Here is a 21,834-nt window from a genome sequence, read left to right as displayed (position 1 = left end):
TCTTCCAAACTTTTTTCATCCCTCCTGAAGCCTCCTCTGGTGCCCTCTAGCCCTACTATCTCAACTGACATATTTTACAGAAAAAATTAAGGTTATTCACCATGAATTCCCTCTTCCTTATCTCTTTTCACTCAGGTGCCTTCTACTTCCCTCTCTTCCATCATCCCATTTCACATGATAAAATGCCCTTATGCCTTAACAATGCTAATTCAACTTGTTCAAGTGATCCCATTCCATCTGTCTCCTCCAACAGATTGTCCCCTCTGTCATCGCACTCTTTAATTTATTTTCAATCTCTCCCTCTCTACTGGTTCATTTCCTACTGCCTACAAACATGCCCATGTCTTCCTTATCCTGAAAAAAACCCCTCACTTGATCCTTCACTTTCCAATACCATTCTATACTTCTACCCCTCATAGCTAAACTCCTCAAAAAAGACCATTTACAATAGATGCCTCCATTGTCTCTCCTCTCCTTCTCTTCTTAACCCCTTACAATCTGGTTTTCAACCTTATTATTCCACCAAAATTCTCCCTTCAAGTTACTAATAACCTCATAGTTGCTAAATTCAATGCCCTTTTCTCTAACTTCATTCTCCTTGACCTCTCAGCAGTTTCTAACTCTGTTGAACACTCTCTGCTTTGATCTCTTCTCTCTGTTTTCATAGTCCCAAATAACATCCCATCTTCTACAGGATGTCTTCCCTAACCTCTCTTAATTCTAGTGCTTTCTGTCTTTTATTTCCTATTAATATATATACTATATATAGCTTGCTTTGTATGTATTTGTTCGTGCTTAGCACAATGTCTGGTGCATAGTAGGTACTTGATAAACGTTTGCTGATTTGCTGAGAGGGAAACATCTTGGGTTCTTTAGAATGAGAAGACCCTAAGGATTTAGGAGAAATTGTGTTTTGGTTCAACAGAGATTTGATGGTACTTTGCTGAAAATGCCTTGTTATGATACCCAACTCGGAGAAATGTTTTTGTTGACCTTAGAAAGTTTACAACATCCATTCCAGGTTAGACTGTATATTACATTCAAAATGAATGAAAATGAGGCTTTATTAAGGAATTTGGATAGTTTGCTTTCTTCTTTTCCTGTACATAATTTTGTCCTGATTTAGTATTCTTTTCATTCTTTCATATTCATTTGTCTGGTATAGCTCAAGAGGACACCAGACATATTTAAATGAACTAGCAAAGGAAATGATTTTCACTTATACTTAGGCTGAGAGGTTAACACGCTCCCCGTCATGCAGAGTTCTATGCCTCATCACAGATCCATCAAACTAAACAATCTTTAAAAGATTAAGAGTTTTGCCAGTTTCTATAATGACCTTAAAGATGCAGAAGGGATATTGTGGGTGATAAAGGGCAACATGTCATTAGAAAATGTGTCACACAGCACATGAGAGACTAAAGACAGGGCTACTGTAATCTCAAATATCATAGGTTTTGGTGGAGGGGGGGGAGGACTAGATAAAAGAATTTGGGGAAAAAATCATGGCGTAAGCAGAAAGGTACCAAATCCATTGGTCAGGATATATAGGACAATCAATTATAAATATAGATGAAAGAAAATCAATTGCTCTCCATGGATCAAAAAACTGAATTCTAATCACATGAGAGTCAATTTGTATTTACTAAAAAAAAAAAAAATCCTTGACCAAAACAAATTACCCTCACTAAAATGAACCTGCCTTGGTAGGAACAAATCCTATGACAGTATCTGTATTAATGGACTATAAAAGAAAATATCAAGTTTCCAAGAAAATTGCAGAATCCTGCATGAATAAAAGATGTACCTAGAAATCTTTCTTGCCTTTTTAATGAGAATTTTTCAGCTTATTAAAAAATCCTTTCAGAAGACCAAAATAAACTAAAATGACATTGTTAAACATATTCTACTGATTTTTAACTTCTGTTTATGTTTACCTCCTTAGTTGCCTATTGGATTTCTTGTCCTGTAAGACATCTTAAATTAAGCACAAAACCCAAAACTGAACTCATTATCTTTCTCCCCCAATCCTCCCCTCTTCCTAATTTTCCTGTTAATGGCAAAGTGGTAGTCTTGGAATCAGAAAGGCCTGAGTTCAAATTCTACCCTTCTTCTTAGCAGTATGACCCCTGAAAGCAAGTCACTTAACCCCTTTCTGCCTCAGTTTCTTCATTTGTAAAATGAGGTATAATAGTAATATGACCTACCTCCCAGTGTTGTTGTTAGGATTAGATGAGAATATTTTTAAAGCATTATGTCAGTACTATGATGATGATGATTATTATCCCAGTAGGGTCTCTATGACATATTTTAGAGACGTAATGTAGAAAACACCACACTGTATATGTCAGCTCTATGACTTTCATAGCTCTTGCTAATTCTGAACAGGAATTGGATTTTGAACAGATACTTTTAAAAAAGGACATGCATCACGGGGCATATTTGTTGAACGGAATTAAAAGAGTCTTCAGCATCTTTCTCAATGGAAAACAAAACATATTGAATCACAGTTGTGCAACTTACCATATATTTGGATTCAGTTCCAGCTGGTGGTATGAATCAAAGTCGTCTCTCAAGATAACACTGTCACTATGTATTTCAGCTAAAAAAGAAGTAGAGTGGTATTAGGAGCTGTTATGCTACATTGATCTATTTTGCTAAGCAGAACTGACAGTACATTGTTGCCATTACTAAAATTAAAAATACTTCTTAATTGTAAGTAAAAGGATATGTGTAACAATATAAATAATAATAGGTTAATTTCATGCCATCACCAAACCAGGAGTTCCCAGGAACACATATGTCTCTCTGATGGAGACAGTTTGGCTATAGTGTAACTAAGAAATTGGGAGAAACTTACAATAAAAAAAAAAACAAGTTTAAAAAAAAAGCACCTTCCAAACTAGTATCTCACAAAAGCCAAGGGTAGGAAGAAGCCAATGTTACCGAATCCCTCATAGCTCTTATCTATCCCTCTGGCAACACAAGCAGTTCCAGAAGTGTACACCAGGAGGCACTCATTCTCAATGCTGTTTAATGGAAGGCTAATCCAACTAATAATCCATTTTCAACTAAAATCATAGATCTACACCCAGAAAGAGACTAGATTTGTCTAGTCCAATCCTTCATTTTACAGATAAGCAGCCAGGGCCCAAATAATTTGCTCAACATTAGATAAGTAGTAATGATCAGTAGTAACACTGGAATCCAGATCCTTAGATTCCCGAGCCACTGTTCTTCCTACTGTAACATTCTGCTTCTATTTGCCTCTAAATCTCCTTTTATTTTCTTCCTTACACTCTGTGATTCATTGATTTCTTGTTATTAAGATGGTTCATAAGGTATGACTTCTTGAAAGATAAAACATGAGTGATATTTTCCTCCAAGTTGTCAGGAGAAAATTAGTTATATAAAAAATAATATACACATAAATATTAAAAATATGTGTATATATATACATATATATATGTATGTATGTGTGTGTGCACACACAGCCCCCCCCACCCCAATGAATTCATCTGTAACTCCTGGTGAAAATAAGCCCTACTACATAACTACAGAAAAGTCCCATGGATTTCAATCATCATTAGTTTTCATATGTTATATGTTATTTCTGGGAATGTTTTCATTTTGGATCTCACTAAATATCACTGTAACTTATTACATATCCAAATATCAAAGCTCTGAAAAAAGATTCTGTAGGTCATTAGCAGTATAGCATAGATATACGTGTGATTTTCACATTAGTAATCTATTTAGGTTCATCATTACCTATAGTTCTCCACCTTTGGTCACAGATCCAAACCAAAAAGGAATACCGACTTATTAATGTAGCTTATTTTTCTTTTGAACTCAGAGGAATATCATGCGTAGATGTGTATGCATACACACACAGACACACACACATAAAGATGCACTGTGTATGTACATAAACACATACATATAGACACATATGTCTATATGTATTACACACATATATAGGTGTGCATATATGTATTGCATATATATATATGGGTGTACATATGTTGTTGTTCAGTCATTTTTCAGTCATATCTGATGCTTCATCATTCTGTTTGGGGTTTTCTTGGCAAAGATACTGGAGTGATTTGACATTTCTTTCTCCATCTCCTTTTATGAGGCAAATAGGGTTAAGAGACTTGGCCAGAGTCACATAGTGTCTGAAGTCAGATTTGAACTAATGAAGATGAGTCTTCCTGATTCCAGCCTGGAACTTTATCCACTACGCTCTCTCCTTCTCTGTATGTACACACACATATACATAAATATGCACACACACGTACACACATGTGTATGTGCGTATATGTGAATTAGTATATGTGTAGTACATATATGAATATACCTAAATATGTACATATGTGTGTATACACACATACATACACACATTATTTTGCTCCAAGCTCTACCTTAATGCAAAATACTAGTCCTGTGTGGAGAGTCACTTCACCTCTCAGTGCACCAGATAATTCTTTAAAACTCTATGTTTCAGAGAGGGCGCTTTGTAGATTGGTTAGGAGTTTTTTCACTTGGGACTTCTCCATAACAAGGAAGTCACAGGTTCAGTGTTTTTTTGTTTTGTTTTTTGTTTTTAATAAAAGGAGACACTAGGTCTGGTCTAGACATATATCAAAGGAAACTTCCTTTCTGGAGCAACCCCTTCACCAGTGCAGGTCAGTGGTTCACCTGGGATCTATCTTAGAGAACTGCCTAGAACACTAAGGGATTATGACTTGCCCATGGTCACACACTCGGCCTGCGTCAGAGGGAAACGCTTAAAACCAGGTATTCTTGACTCCAACGCCATCCATGCTCACTTATGTATTCACAGTTTTAAAAAATGACTCACTTTAACAATTACCTCATTTATTTCACTTAGGCTCACTTGTGAGCCCAAGCCTTTGTTAAATAAAACTTCCTCAGTTTTTTGAACTTAGAATTAAAACAACAGAAAATACATTTTGTCTTTTGCATACTATAAAATGATTACTTATTAACAAATAAATCTTACTACTAATAAGAGAGTCACTAGGAATTTGGAATTATTATTGAATACCATGAGACATAGTTTAAACTCACTGGGCAATATTTTTATATTTAATTCACTGTAGAGATGCTTCTCAAAACAGTCTTTGCTTTTACTCTAGGCATTTCAGCAAGTTAACATATAATGAAGTAATTGGCAACCAGTGAATTGGCCTGTATTGAGATGAATGCTTGGAGATACAGAAACAGGTAGAATGGGGATTTATGCTGGCAGCGAATAATGATTTATCCTGCACATGGGAATGGATTAATCATGTCTCTCAGCAATAAGATAAGTTGAATGAAGTACCCAGAGTCTTCAGCTTTCTCAAATATCCAACCTAGCAAAGCCAAGGCTGGGCCTCTCAGGGTCACCATATTTCTCTTGCTGCCAAAAAAGCAGGGCTTCCAAGCATCTAGGTTTGTCTGCCAAATTAAAGAAGCCCCAAAGCTATAGCATACATAAAAGGAGTGCTTCCAGAGGCAGCTTTTCCAAAAAGAAAAAAGAATAAATTAATTGGACTCAAAGGTTCCAAGTAAAAACCTAAAAGGCAAATCACTGACCCATGTGGAAGTCCCATAGTGGTAACTACCTAAGGAGAAACAAACCCATTAGGACTCCAGCCTTCATCTCCTCTTAAGCAGAATAACGTAGGAAGCTATTCAGAAAACAGCTACCACTAAATCATGCTTTTAGCTCACGAAGAATGCTTGTTATTTTGTGAAATTCAGTTGTTGCTTAAATTGTTATTTTTCCCTTTGTTAAAAAGGGCAAAGCATCCATGTTGGTACTAAAGGATTATGATACAAATGAGATGATCTAATTGTTTAATGAAGCACCTCTAAAAGCACCTTACAATTGTTTCACCTTCTCTTTTAAAGAAATAGCTATATTAACTCTTCTGTTAAGAATTCATTTCTTATTTGACTATATCTCTGTACCATCGAGAACACTGTTTAATTTCCTGTTTAAACACTGGGGTGGGCTCTTGCCCATTTTGTTCCCCCCTTCCTGGGCACACCTGGAATCAAAGCATGACATGAGTTTTTGTTGTTCAGATGTTTCAGTCATATTCAACTCTGTGACCCCATTTGGGATTTTCTTGGCAAATATACTGGAATAGTTTGCCATTTCCTTCTCCATCTCATTTTACAGATGAGAAAACTGAGACAAGCAGGGTTAAGTGACTTGCCCAGGGTCACACAGCTGGTAGTTAGGGTCTTCCTAAGTCCAGATCTGAAGCTTTATTCACTACACCACCTAGCTACATACCTCCAAATTCATGCATCTTATAAATCTCCAGGGCTGCTAACACAATGCCTCTTACTTCAAAGATTCCTAAGGATTTCTGAGACTGGGTAAATACCTGCTTTATCCAGAACTGTCAGCTAATATCTTATAGGTTCTCTGTTTAAGGAGAACTTGGGTAGAAGCTCTATTTAAGTAAAGAATTAAGGAAAAGACAATCAAGTGCCACACCGTGGACCTTCTAGTTAGAATAGGCCATCTAGTCGGGAGGCAAGACTTACCACACATAGAACAACTAGAAAACAAGATAAGACAATACACAATCAACTACGGGAATGTTTAAGATAGGCAGAGTACTACAGGAATTCAGAGAAGACAAAGGAGAGTGTAGAAAGAATGCCAAGAGTTAGAGATAGATCTTGCAGAATAAAATATGTAATAAAGTCAATAATACTTAGTTCTTAAATACTTACCAAGATGTGGATGCAGAGTGGCCTCTGTGGGAGCTAAACAAAAAAAAGGAAAGAAAAAAATAAAGTTAAAAATAATTAGCAAAAGTTTAATTTAATATTAAGCACAAAGATAACTAAACAACCTAGGTTGGTTGTTGTTAATAAATAAATTCTCTAGAACTTTTAAAGAAAATTTAAGTGAAAGTGGTAAAGTACCCTAAATTATTTGCACATATGATTTTTTGTATTTTATCTAAAAGTAAAGGTATATGGTTAAAAATAACATAGATTGGGGGCGGAGCCAAGATGGCGAAGTAGAAAGACACACGTACACATAGCTCCGAACACACAAACCACAGAACGGCTAGAGGGGACCAAGCCAGGGCGAATTCTGCCCCCAGAGACCACGGAGTATTGGAGCGAGGGAGATTTCTGCTCTGGAGAGACCTGCGGACCTCTTGCGGGAGGTCCTTCGCGCCGCGGAGTGGGCGCCGGGACAGGGAGCAGAGTGCAGCCCTGCCGCGGCCGCGACACAGTGAGGAAAAGATCCGAAAGGGCTACGGGGACAGGATCTCCAGCGGCCACGCGGGTCCCCCCCACCCACAGAGGGACCTGCAAACCTCTCGCAAAAGGTCCGTCACGCTGCAGACGCGGAGCCCAGCCCGGACCTGCGGCGGCAGCGGCGGCGGCCACAGCTCCGAGAGGCACAGATTTGAGAGGGCTCCGGAGGCGGGATCTTCAGCGGTGGCACGGGCCCCCCCCACCAACAGGTGACTGACGGGGGTAGGTGAGAGAGTCTCTTTGGCAGGTTGAGAAGGGAGTGGGGTGCCCCCAAGGCTCGGGTCCCCTCGGGAGGTGGGGGCTGAGAGGCGGCTGCGGACAGGGGCTCCCCAAACGGGCAGGAGCCTGGATCCATTGTGGAAGGTCTGTGCATAAACCCCCAGAGGGAACTATGCTTGAGAGGCGGCCCTGCCCCTGACCACCTGAACTTAATTCTCACACTGAAAAGCAGCCCTGCCCCAGCCAAAAATCCTAAGGCGGGAAGCAGCATTTGAATCTCAGTCCCCAAATGCTGGCTGGGAGGACCAGGAGGCGAGGTGGGTGTGAGGAGAACATTCAGAGGTCAGGCCACCGGTTGGAGAAAATGCCAAGAAAAGGGAAAAGAAATAAAACTATTGAAGGGTACTTTATCGGAGAAAAGACACTTCCTCCCTTCCTTTCTGACGAGGAAGAACAATGCTTACCATCAGGCAAAGACACAGAAATCAAGGATTCTGTGTCCCAGCCCACCCAATGGGCTCGGGCCATGGAAGAGCTCAAGAGGTATTTTGAAAATCAAGTTAGAGAGGTGGAGGAAAGACTGGGAAGGGAAATGAGAGGGATGAGGGAGAAGCATGAAAAGCAGATCAGCTCCCTGCTAAAGGAGAACCAAAAAAATCTTGAAGAAATTGGCACCTTGAGAACTAGCCTAACTCAGCTGGCAAGGGAGGTGCAAGGGGCCAATGAGGAGAAGAATGCTTTCAAAAGCAGAATTAACCAAATGGAAAAGGAGATTCAAAAGCTCACTGAAGAAAATAGATCTTTCAAAACTGGAATGGTACAGATGGACGCTAAGGACTTTTCGAGAAAGACAGATATCTCAGAACATACCACGCAGATTCGAAAAATGGAAGATAATGTGAAATATCTTATTGGAAAAACAACTGACCTGGAAAACAGAATCAGGAGAGATGATGTAAAAATTCTGGGACTACCTGAAAACCATGATCAAAAGAAGAGCCTAGACATCATCTTCCATGAAATTATCAAGGAAAACTGCCCTGAGATTCTAGAACCAGAAGGCAAAATAAATATTCAAGGAATCTGCAGAACACCGCATGAAAGAGATCCAAGAAGAGAAACTCCTAGGAGCATTGTGGCCAAATTCCAGAATTCCCAGGTGAAAGAGAAAATATTGCAAGCAGCTAGAAAGAAACAATTCAAGTATTGTGGAAATACAATCAGGATAGCACAAGATCTGGCACCCTCTACACTGAGGGATAGAAGGGAATGGAATAGGATATTCCAGAAGTCAAAGGAACTAGGACTGAAGCCAAGAATCACCTACCCAGCAAAACTGAGTATAATACTTCAGGAGAAAAAATGGTCTTTCAATGAAATAGAAGACTTTCAAATTTTCCTGATGAAAAGACCAGAGCTGGAAAGAAAATTTGACTTTCTAACACAAGAATGAAGAGATCCATGAAAAGGTGAACAGCAAAGAGAAGTCATAAGGGACTTACTAAAGTTGAACTGTTTACATTCCTACATGGAAAGACAATATTTATAACTCTTGAAACATTTCAGTATCTGGGCACTGGGTGGAAGTACACACACACACACATGCACACATGCACACATACATAGAAACAGAGTGCACAGAGTGAATTGAAGAGGATGGGATCATATATTAAAAAAAAAATGAAATCAAGCAGTGAGAGAGAAATATTGGGAGGAGAAAGGGAAAAGTTATATGGGGCAAATTATCTCTCATAAAAGAGGCAAGCAAAAGACTTATTAGTGGTGGGATAAAGAGGGGAGGCGAGAGAAAAACATGAGGTCTACTCTCATCACATTCCACTAAAGGAAAGAATATAATGCACACTCATTTTGATAGGAAAACCTATCTCATAATACAGGAGAGTGGGGGACAGGGGCACAAGCAGGGTGGGGGGGAGGATGGAGGGGAGGGCATGGGGAGGAGAATGCAATACGAGGTCGACACTCATGGGGAGGGAAAGGACCATAAGAAAATAGAAGTAAAGGGGGACAGGATAGGATGGAGGGAAATATAATTAGTCCTATACAACACAACTAGTATGGAAATCATTTGCAAAACTAAACAGATATGGCCTATATTGAATTGCCTGTCTTTCAAGGGGAAGGGGTGGAGAGGGAGGGAGCTAAGGAGGTTAGAACTCAAAGCGTTAGGAACAAATGTAATGTTCTTACCACTGGGTAACAAGAAATACAGGTTAAGGGGTCAAGAAAGCTATCTGGCCCTACAGGACAAAAGAGAAGACGGAGACAAGGGCAGGGAGGGAGGATAGAGGAGAGAGCAGATAGGTCACAGGGGCAATTAGAAAGCTCGGGTTTGGGGGGGGAGGGGATAAAAGGGGAGAAAATTTGTAACCCAAAATTGTGTGAAAATAAATGTTAAAAATTAATAAAAAAAAATAACAGATTCTTGATATAAAATGATTCTCCACAACAAATCCATATTTGGTTAGATAAATCTTCTGATACACAAGCTTCATATATTAATATATCTATATATAATACTATACAATATACTAAAATCCTGAATTAACATACTACACAACACATTTTGTTAGTCATATCCTTGAATGCTGGTGCTATAAAATGTCTTCTCCTTTATTTATAGGGTAAATAGTGAAATAAATTATTAATAGCTATCCAAGGGGGATGAAACTACAAAGATCTGAGAAACTAAAATGAGTGAAATTAAATACAGAAAGAGTGGTGGCAAGTATCCCATAGAAACAGCTCCTCATCCCTAGGTTTATGAGTATAGGTGAGTAAACAAAACATTTACAGCATCACCACGGCACTTCTTTTGTTCTGATGAACGTGGCGATTCACATACTAGTTAGCCACTTTGAAGCTTTAATTTTTAGGAAGGTTTTCACATTGATCTTTCCCTTCTTAGAATTCCCGCAGTACCTTAGTATCTGTTTATTCTTTTCCAATCTCAATCAATATGCATTTATTAGTAGAATTCTATGTGCCAGGCACTGTAAATACAAAAGACACTCCACCTCACGGAGTTCACATTCTACCTGAAGGATATGATATGCCTACAGATAAGTAAATACAAAATCTGGGGGAGGGAGAGGCAGAGGACTATGATTTGAAGCAGAGAATTCTTGATAAGGGGAAACATTCATCAGTGTGAATTAGCACTGTAACAGCAAAGACCCGGCATACACATGAGGGACTGCTGTACAGGTCCTTAGATCTGTTCTTCTAAAAGGAAAGCAACTTTTGAGCGGTCAACAATCTCCTTTAATCAAGCACATATATCATTCACTTAGTTCAGGGGAAAAAGTCAGCATCCTGAACTTCAGAGAAAAAACTGACAGAAATTACAAGCAGAAATTACAAACAGAAAGACCAACAGATAGGACTTCCAACTGTCTGACTATAAGCAATACATACATCACAGATCACCAAACAGATCCAACTGTCTGACCATTACATGCATACATAATTACCAGAGAGAGAAGCACCAACATCTGGGTTTTCAAAGGTGTGTGTGTGCACGTATGTGCATGCGTGTGTGTGTGTTGTTCCTTAGCAGCTACCCAGAATCTCCTCTGGCCAAATAAATACTTCCAATGAGTAAGCCCAAAGTAAAATCTCACTGCAGAGTATTTATATACTTTTCAGAGCCTGAGGGCAGGACCCTCTGACCCAGTGCCTCAATAGAAATTAACAAAAAGGTATTGGGACCTAATTCACGGGTGGGGAAGATCTTGAACTCTCCCCCCATCTACCATTAACCTTACATTAATATTATAAACACCTATTCTGCAATTTACAATCTTTACCTTTTCTTTCCTTTATGGAAAGAATTCATTCCCTCTTACTTCTACCTCTTAGGATCTTGTTTTCCTCAAAATTCATCTCAACAATCACTTTCTCCCAGGAGAACATTGTCCACAGTAACAGTAACATTGCAATGACCAACTTTGATAGACTTAGCTCTTCTTAGCAATACAACGATCCAAGACAATTCCAAAAGACTCATGATGGAAAGTGCTATCCACATCTAGAAAAAGAACCGTGAAATCTGAATGCAGATCAAAGCACACTATTTTCTTTTTTTGTTGTTTTTTCTTTCCTGTGGTTTTCCCCTTTGATTCTGATTCTTCTTTACAATATGACTATTGTGGAAATATGTTTAACATGATTGTACATGTATAGACGATAACAGATTGTATGCTGTCTTGGGGAGAAAGGGAGAGGGAAAATTTAGAACAAAATCTTACAAAAGTGAATGTTGAAAACTAAAAATAAATAAATTTTTAAAATAAACAGAACCACTTTCTCTATGAAGTCTTTTTGATCACACCAGCTGTTAGTGCCTCCCCTCCCAAATTATCTTGTATGTATGTGTATATATACACGCACACATATATATTACATGTATATTACATGTATTTATATTATATATAAAATTTCCCCGATAGAATGTTTTTTAACAATTTTATTAATAAAAATCTATTTTCTCCACACTATCTCCTCTCCACACGAAACAGAAATCAAAACACTCATAACAAATATTCTTAGTCAAGAAAAATAAATTCCTGCATTGCCCACATCCAAAAAACATATGTCTCCAACTGTACCCTGAATCTATCATATTTCTGTTAGGAGGTGGGTCACATTTTTCATCATTTCCCTAAAAAAAGGTAGCTTTGTGAAGGCAGAGTCTGTTTCATTACTGTCCTTGTATTTCCACAGTGCCTAGCACTGTCCCATGCACATAACAGGCATGTAATAAATTCTGGGTGAATGGGAGAATGTTGACATTCTACATAAAAATAGGGAAGTGAGGAGGAAGATGTGGAGGAAAAAAAGATAATGAATTCCGTTATAGACATGCTAAGTTTGAGATGCCTATGAGACACTGAGGTGGAGATATCTAACCCACCATTGGAGATGAAGAACTATAGGGGAAAAGAGATGAGAGTTGGATGAGTAGATGTGGGCTAGAGATGATCATTGAATCTAGAGGAACTGATTAGTTCACAAAGGGAGAAAATATAAAAGGAGAACAGCAAAGGGTCCATGAGTCTGAGTATATGTAGAGAATCACTACAGAGCAGGGTCATAAAAATGCAAGGGAAGAGAGAGAATAACCAGTAGGAGGTGCTGGCCAGCTGTGTCTAAAGTTGTAGAGATGTCAAAATGTCAAAACGCTGGTGACCCTGCAGACAGTACTCACAAATATCAGATACTACACTAGGTACTACAGATGCTCAGCAGAAAAAAAAAAAAATAAACCTGTTCTTGCCCTTCAGGAATAGATACTCTATTAAGGAGAAGCAACATGTACTTAGATAAGAAAATACAAAATTATGCAAAATGAATTCAAAGTATTTGGGAGGAGGCATCAATAAATGAGGGATCAGGAAAGAGTCTCAAATAGTAGGTAGCTATATGAACCTGAACAGAGGTAGGGATTCTAAGTCAGAGATGCACATTTCAGGTGGAACTAAGCTTAATTCAAGTCTTGGCTAGACACAAATATTTCTGCATTGCTGAACTGTTGACAGACTACACAATGATTCAAAGATCAGGCTTACATTTTCCTATCAAACACATAAGCTAAAAAGGATTTTAAAAAATGAAACGATGAATTCTTGGCTTTAGAAAGGACTTTAAAATTTGTTTTGAAAAGTATGTGGCAACACTTAATTATGCATGCAGCTGTACTATTCTCAGAAGGATTTATGAATCACCACCAGATACCCCTTTTTCAAAAAAAAAAAAAAATAAGCCTGTCATAGATTTTTTTTTTTAAAAAGGTAATTTCAAAAGGTAATTTTAGTAGGGAAAGAATAAAGGCATGGATTATTAAATGAAGCAGATATGAAAAGACCAAAAGCAAATGGTTTATGTCCAAAGAATCTAAAGTAAATAAGGTGAAAGAAGGAATGTGGTTTCTAAATCCAAATTTTCCAGAGCAGGATGTATCTTTTTTCTGATCTCTTTACAAGAGGTTTCATGGTCTTTAGTTTAAATCTACGGTCAAAGGAATGTGGGAATTATTAGTCACTGACAGGTGTAAATGAAGAAAAAAAATTAATCTGCATATTAAATTTTTAAAAATATCAGTTCTCAATAAAAAAAACCCACAAGGGATATCTCTTTTTATTAAATAGTTCTTGATAGTCCATTAGTAAATATCTTTTTACAGTATACTGTAAAATACCACAAACACTATCTATAAAAACACCTTCTATTCCTGTTCCATTATGTGTAACTTAATTTAACCCTTATTGCAGTGAGAATAGCAGTAAATGGAAACAGCATGGTATATTTGAAAGGGTTAAAATCCTAGCTCTCCTACTTACTACATCTATGACCTTGGGTAAGTTATTTCTCCTCTCTGAGTCTCAGTTTCCTTATCTATAAAATGAAGATGTTGTATTCAATGATCTCTAGGATCACCTCCAGCTCTAAATCTATGATCCTATGATTCTTCCCTTTAAGATCCACAGTTAGAATATGATTCAGAATGCTTTCAAATAGCAAAATTAGCTATTTTTGTTTTTGTAATGACAGCTTGCATTTGCGGAATAATTCCTTTTCTCCAGGATCTCAAAATGTAAATCAATCATCTTTTAAGTCATGGAGTGGAAGAATAGTGGCTTTGTCTAGAAGATAGGGGAAGAAAAAAATCTAAAAAGCTTGTGATTCCACAATGATTTGCTTCTATTATTTCCTTTGGATATTAGAGGCTACAATTTTTTTTTTTTTGTAGCTTCCACTAGTCAGTCCCCTGGGGAATCACGAAAATAGTACTATGAAGAATAGTATATTGTTTTATACTTTTTTTTCCCTGAGGAATCAAATCATAAACAAATTTTAAAGCAAATCATATGGATGAAATTCTTCCTATTTTCAATTTGCATACAAGGGCAAAACCATATGCTAAAAGTGGAACAAAGTTTAATTGATTTAAATATATACAAAAGAAAATGTACAAGGCAGCAAAGAAAAGACGAACAGCTCTCAACACAAAGCATAGTATTTAATATGTAGGCTTTCTTGAAAAGGAAATTTATTGCTATATATTTTGAATTATCTCTTACATTCTCTTGTGCATATGACATGTTTTTTTCTTATTTTATATTTAAGTATTATATAAGTTTATAATGTTTCTTTTTCTTTGTGTATTTAAGTTTTTAAAAAAATTAAATATGTATGTGGATATATAGTGTGTGTGTGTGTGTGTATGTGTGTGTCTGTGTATCTCCCCTCTCAGAAGGTAGCATACAGGCACCTCAAAGGAGCTCTGACAACTGTCTAAAGATCATCAAAAAACAGAATCATTCCTAGTCATATGAAAGGCTATAAATGAGTTTTTCTTTGAATTGACTTATCATAAAGACAAATTTACTTTACATAGATATGTATTTTATGATAATATTGCTAAATTTCAGCAAACTGGTCACCCATAAAAATGTTATAGATCTTGGCTATACTCTACAAAAAAGCAAGAGGGGAGTTATAACAACTAATTGATTCTCAGATCAAATAAGCAACAGTTAACCAGCTTTGTGTTAACATTGCTAATTACTTGCCCAGGATCAGCCTTAGAGTTAGGCAAGTATAACGTGTCTAATAAGAGGCAAATCTTACAAATAAAGGTATCATACTAAAGGAGCTACAGCTTCCAACTTTCTATAGTATTCAAAGACCCAAGGTATTTTTGCCTCAGGTATCCCTTCTCCTAATTTGTAATTCAAATGTATTAAACTTCCCGAGCTAAATATGACAAATTAGACACGGTCTGTGAAGTTACCATTTAATGAGCTATGAACCTAGACTTTCATCTCCCCAGGAATAATTCCTTTATTACTTTTTTTGTATTTTATTGCAATACAGCACAGTTTGACCTTCAAGTATGATAATTAAGCCTCCAAAATGTTATAAATTTAGAGTAGAAATAGTTTTCAGTGTGTTCAAGAATATACTTATGATTAGTATGAAAGATTGCTTAATATTTAAGACAAGTTAAATTATAGACAGGGCCATGGATTAAGGTTGGGATGAGGTTTTTTTTGCCACCCTTGATTTTTGCCACTTCATGTAATGATCATCCCTCATAGTTTAAAATGGGTGGAATTAAAGTAAAACCAAAATAAATCTTTAGAATGTATGATCAGTGTGCAGTGAAGCACTGATTCCCCTTTCTAAGATGCTGCCTAGACCTTTGGGAGTTTTAAGAAGACAGGACCTGGTGCTGAGGGCAGGAGTGAGGGAGGAGGAACAGCAGCTGTAGCGCAGTCCGAAGCCCATGCAACATATGGCCAGCAAGTAACTGTCACAGCAGTGAGGGAAAGCAGTTCAGATAAGCACGCGCCCTGCTGGTGATTGGGTTGGCTGCCCCTGGGGTGAAAAAAAGGCTCTCCTTATGGGATAAGGTGTCATCTACCCTTGACCTTCCCATAATACTCCTGAAAGCCAAACCAGAAACCCAAGCTGGGGAAAGTGTGGCAAAATTTGTAACTTGATTACGCTTGACAGAAAACTGCAAGATAAATTCACTAATATTTAATGGAAACCTTCCATGAGTAAACCACTATACTGGAAAACATCATTGGATCTGGCCCTCCAGGAATTTGTAATCTCCAGTATTTACCTTCTCTCTCTTCCCTAGTAATCAACTCTGGCTCTTCTTTCCTTTCCCCTCCCTTATTTTCATTCTGATTTCTCCTTGTCCCTACATAATCCCCACCGAGGGTTGTCTCACCCCCAAATCTCACTCCCTTGACTAATCATGGTATGGAGAAGACTCCAATGGATAACAAATCTAAGAGGGTTCTACAAAGGGGAAAGGTTGTAAATATGGCCTCAAAACCCATTGTTTACATGCTGTTCAAGGGCCAGCCTGAGTAAACGTGATTGGGCTCATCACAAGAAGGGCAGCCACCATGGGAAAAACTGGGGGGTTGGGGGAATACATAAACTTGTGAAAAGAATATACACTACAAAATGGCTCTCAGACTTGCGGGTCCCTTTGACTTTCACAGAGACAGTGAAATGTTGAAAAAGAACTGGAATAAGTTAACTGTATGTTAAGCATTATACAGTTCTTAGTCCACAAATATTAACTTAGAGTATTCTTAAAGTCCTCCTGGCTTAGTGCATAAAGAGGCAGCCTTGGGATCAGGTATACATAGACCAGGACCAAGACAAATCAAAGGCTTGTGAACTGGGCCCAGAAGTGAGTAAGAGGAAGAGACAGAGCTGGACCACTCCAGGAACTGACAAAGTGATTTCAGTGATCCCAAACTGCTCACTTTCTCAAAAAGCCTATGTCTTTCACTTCAGTATTTTCCAAGTGGCACTCCATGGTTGAAAAGAAGAATAAACATTTACAAATAAAACAAAAGGCAATGGAAAGACGGTGGACCTAAATAGACTGTAGCATGTTGTCAGTGATGACTTTTAAGTGAGAAGCAGCATAAAGATTATTGTTCAGGATATGTATGAACAGAAAAGAAGGTTGCTGGTCATTCAATGAGAATGAGACTGCAGATGGATGATCCAAGGCTTTCACTAACCCCAAGATATTTAAAGATCTAGTCAAGGGTGGGGGAACACACAGTAAATGTTATTAATAATGACGAATGATTTTGGACAATCAATATGCAAATATTCAATAGTTATTAGATTGAAATAAATTATTCTCCCTTATATTTTCAAGAAGCTTGCTTTTACAAGCCAGAACACAAAGTTATGATTTTTATGTCTTTATAATATTTCTGCTTCCCCGTGTAACTGTATAGAAATGAATTTATATTTAATCCTTCAGAATATGTGAAAGACAATTAAGCAAATCTCAAAATAGCTTACATGGAGATCCTCTGATTCAGTATTTCAAAGAAATCAACATTAAACTTTTCTCACGTGTAAATCTCAGGGTTCAGACGGTTAGACTACATAAAACCGTCCAGGTAAAATGTATATTGTCTTTGGAACTGAAGATTGCTTAATTATATGTTAAATCACCTCAGTATAAATAACACCAACCCAAATGCCATTCTTGGTCCACTGGGGATCTTTAGATAAGTGCCTAGCTTGCTAGGGGCCAATACTAGCACCTTCCACATGAGTTATTGCCAAATTTTACTTTTTAGTCAGATATGTTGATTTGAATGAATCCTTTCATTTCCTGTGCCAAACTGGATCACTGTCCAATCTCAAAGCAGCTTCTTTTGCACCCATGCCTTCTATATCTCTGTTTACTAAAATCCATGCTAATGTCTTCCTCCTTTTCTTTGAAGAATTCTGCACTTTCTCCTGCTGAAAGTGACCTCCACATTCTTGAAGTTTTCAGTAGTGCTGTCCCACCTCTCTTTTGCATTTGTGATACTATAGAAAACTTTTCTGATTTCCTGGATCCAGCTTTAATTTGGGAGCTGGGTGGCATACAGTAGGGAGATTAGATGTTTCTGCTTTAGTTACCCCTCATGCCATCTCCTTTTGAAATCTTTTATGCCAGGAGCTTTCCATGCTAAAAATTCATCACACTCCATGTAATATTGCCAAGTGGCATTTCCTTCCCTGTGACACCAGGAGTGGGAAATCAATCAGGGTTCCTAAGAAAGACTCTCACTCCATCCCTCCAAAAAAAGTCACTAACCTTCTTTTGCATCATGATAAAGTGGCCCTACTGTGTGAGACTAGACCCAGGCAATCTTGATCAAGTTATACTCAATAGGAAAGTATATGTAGAACCTATACAGAATTGTATGCAGTCGTGGGGAGGGAGGGGGGTAGTGGGGGGTAGGTATGGGGGGGATAAAATCTCAATTGTCTGGCAGTGATTGTTAAACATTAAAAATAATAAAAAATAAAAAAAATTAAAAAAAAAAATCTTGATCAAGTTAAGGGGAGCCTCTTAGATAATCACAGATACCCCTCCTCCCTCTGCCAAAGCCTGAAGAGGATCTAATCCAAGGTGTGGTGGGACCTCTCCATTGACTGGGCTATGGATCTCTCCTATCCTCTCAAAGTTCATGCCTCTCTGTTGCTGATAAACCCATTATATCCTTTGCCTTGAATTTCTCCTCCCATTCTCCCCTCTTCATCTCCCTGGGCCTCTTGACTTTAATGTTATGCCTGCCTTGTATGAGTTATATAAGCCCTTTGAGGACTGTTTCATTTTTGTCTTTTTAACCCTAGTTAGTGTCCTAGATATAGGATACTTAATAAATATTAAGATGAATTTGTTGGACTGAATTAAAATACACGCTATTATTCACTACATTATTGTCTATCTTATGAAAACCTATATTTTCACAAACTCACGTTAATGGACCGAACAATTCTCTGCACTAAATCACAGCTACTTGTGCAGAGGTCTTCTCTCCTCTATTTGATAGTAAGCACCTCAAAGAGAAGAGTTTGTGTCTTACTACATTTCTGTAACTGTGAGATATGGCTAGGTGGTACGGTGAAATTAGGAAGCCCAGGAATCCTGGACCTGGAATTAGGAAGGTCTGATTTCAAATCCAGCCTCAGACACTTGTTAAATGTGTGACCCTGGGCAAGTCACTTCACCTCTGCTTCAGTTTCCCCAACTATAAAATGAGAATAATAACGGCATCTCACTGTCATGGTTGTTAGAGGGATATCTGTAAAGTGCTTAGCACAGTACTTGGCACTTAACAGTGGGTGTTTAATAAATGCTTACTCCCTCTCCTTTCTCTGTTCCTCCCAGGATCCTGAGAGAGTACATGCTGTAAAAGTGTTTGTTGAATTGAATTCTCCTGATTCGTGACCCTCTGTTTTTGAAGTAGTAAACTTTGAAAAATTAGCAAAAACACCACTTTTCTTAGCTTTCCCCATTTAAAAAATTTCATGGGATATTGAGCAACTATGGTGTATGAATTTAACAACCAAAATAGGCACAGTAATATCCATTTCTGATCAATTGAGGGAAGATGAATCTGATTTTGCAAAAAATATGAGTTGTCCTAAGAATGTTCAAGGAAATGTGGTCACAGAAGTTACAGGCTACCAAATCATTCCAAATAAAAATTAGGCCAAATCTGTCGGGCAAAAAGTAACTATATTTAACTCACACTTAGTCTATTGGAATGACAAAGTTTAAAAGCTCCCAACCCCCATCTTGTTCACACTGCTAATTTCTCTATCAAGCCCTTTTCTCCAAGATACTATGAGACTAAACTTTAGCTTTCCCTGTTCAGATGATAACAAAATCCAAAACAGTTAGATGTCAATGAGGTTCATACGTTATATACCACCATGACACAATGAACTTTAGCTGGTATACATAGTCTACAATTCTCCAGTCTTTTGTTCCTTATTGTGATGGTGACTTAGGGCAAAGCCAAAGAGTTTAGTTTAGTTTACAGGCAGAAGTCAACATTTTCTATAAATGAGTTACCATACTTGCTTCTCTTTCTATCCACTTTCACTCACCCAACAACAGAGGATTCTAGAGCCATTTGCAAATGATAAGCCGCCCTTGAGGGCTCTGCAGGACACTATGGTTGTCAGGCCATGGTGTCCACCATCTGGCCTTGTGAAGTCATCTATATGTGTGGTTGTGACATGTGCCAAGAAGCTCAAACACGAAAAGCTAGGTATATGCATGCATTTATTATCTTCCTTGGACTAGTTGGATTTAGAACACTGTGGTTGTCATACTAACAGGCAAGTCACTCTTCGAGCATCAGTTTCCTCACTGGGAAAATGAGCATGTTGGGCAAGAGTTCTCTGAGGTCCTTTTAGGATTTAAAATTCTATGATCCTACTATCACAGAAAAATAGTGAGTAGCTAGTAGTGTATCTCAACACATGTCTCACTACAAACATTTTGAACAGCACAGTTTTTACTGCAAGCACATTTTTAAGTATACTGGCTTTATATGGTCCCAATTCACAGGATTGCTTTTTTTCATTATCTATTACAAATAGTGCAATCATTCTCTAAATATGGCATATTTCCTTCAAATTCTTTTGAATATTTCATTCTAATCTGACTCAGTATAGCACCCTTTGTCTTGACTATTTCACAGAAAGTCAATTGACAAAGGATACGTTACAATGCCTCACCTCTTCTGCCTTCACAATCACTGAATTTTTGAACCTTCATTTCTTTTCTTTTTTCCATGAGAACATGAATCAAAGACTCACATATCTATTTTGAAGTGGAAGCATGTCATAAGGATTATTCCTAGAAAACTGAATTGGGAAACAGAAAAAGCAGGAGTCTGGGGCTTATATAATTATAGATATTTAATATGTATATGTAGAAATATTTACAATGGAAAGTTCTCAGACCATCATATTTCCGGGTGATATTGAACAAGTTGTAAACGTCTGGTGCCTTGCTATAAATACTGTCTAAACGATATTCTCTTTGGAAGAAGAGAGAGAGAGATGTGTTTATTTTGCTGTTAACAAAAGGTTAAAAGATCCTTTCTAAATCATTTGCTTGTGGATCCAGAATTCCAATTTAAGTCACTGATCTTGGACTCTTTTAGATCAGTGTGGTATAATAGAAAGACTTCAAGTCCAGAGTCCTCGGTTTAAATCCAGACTCACATTCAAATACATGAGGTGAAATCTCTGACCCTCAGTTTGCTCATCAATGAAATGAGGATACATACACTACCTAACTCAGAGAGTTGTCCTTAACATCTCCCCATGGACACAAGTTATGATTATTTCCTCATTTTGGAAAACTATAATTCATGAAGCTTACGTATCTTATAAGAACCCTCAGAAATTGTTATAATTTACCAAAAAACAAAAACAAAACAATTCTAAGTTACTTTAAGTTTTTTTTTCTTCAATATTTGCTATTTTCTTTGCCTAAAAGACATTTTGCAACTTGTAATCAATATAAGGAAATAGGGCTTTCCACTTCTGGCAAAGTTAGTCTTGGCCTCCTTCAACCTCTCTCCTGAATGAGAACCAGTTTTTCATGTAAATATCTCTGTACAGACACATCAGGTATCTATAATTACATCTACCAGGGTTATCCTTTCTTTTCTAAGAAGTCCTTTGTAGGGCCATCTCCAGTCATCCTGATCTCTATCTGGACACTAGACCCATGCTCTAGAGGAGAAAGTGAGGTTGGTAACTTTGCACAGCCCTCCCTCACTTAAAGACAATTCACGGCATCATCTTCCTGATGTCATGGTCCTCTTTGAGAATGAAGGACAAACAATAAGAAGTCATTTACCCTCTACCTTCTAATTCAAGGGATAAAGGATTACAAGTTCTTTTTGTCAAACTGGCCTCTCTGTATTTTAAAAA

The 21,834-nt window shown here is 37.7% G+C and overlaps 1 protein-coding gene across 2 annotated transcripts in view; it reads right to left on the bottom strand.

The window, feature by feature from the left end:
• RELN (reelin) overlaps positions 1-21,834 on the bottom strand; it is a 553,318-nt gene that overhangs the window by 311,103 nt on the left and 220,381 nt on the right. For both annotated transcript variants that reach the window (XM_072653135.1, XM_072653136.1), the window contains exons 5-6: positions 6,763-6,795; positions 2,524-2,602 (exon numbers count right to left, since the gene is read on the bottom strand). In XM_072653135.1, coding sequence (XP_072509236.1) covers positions 2,524-2,602; positions 6,763-6,795 — 112 coding nt within the window. The remainder of the gene's footprint in view (positions 1-2,523; positions 2,603-6,762; positions 6,796-21,834) is intronic.

The sequence above is a fragment of the Notamacropus eugenii genome, chromosome 3 (assembly GCF_028372415.1).
Source record: "Notamacropus eugenii isolate mMacEug1 chromosome 3, mMacEug1.pri_v2, whole genome shotgun sequence".
In the NCBI taxonomy this organism is placed as follows: domain Eukaryota; kingdom Metazoa; phylum Chordata; class Mammalia; order Diprotodontia; family Macropodidae; genus Notamacropus; species Notamacropus eugenii.
Note: the sequence above shows the minus strand (reverse complement) of the source record. Positions and strands in the feature narration are given on the sequence as shown.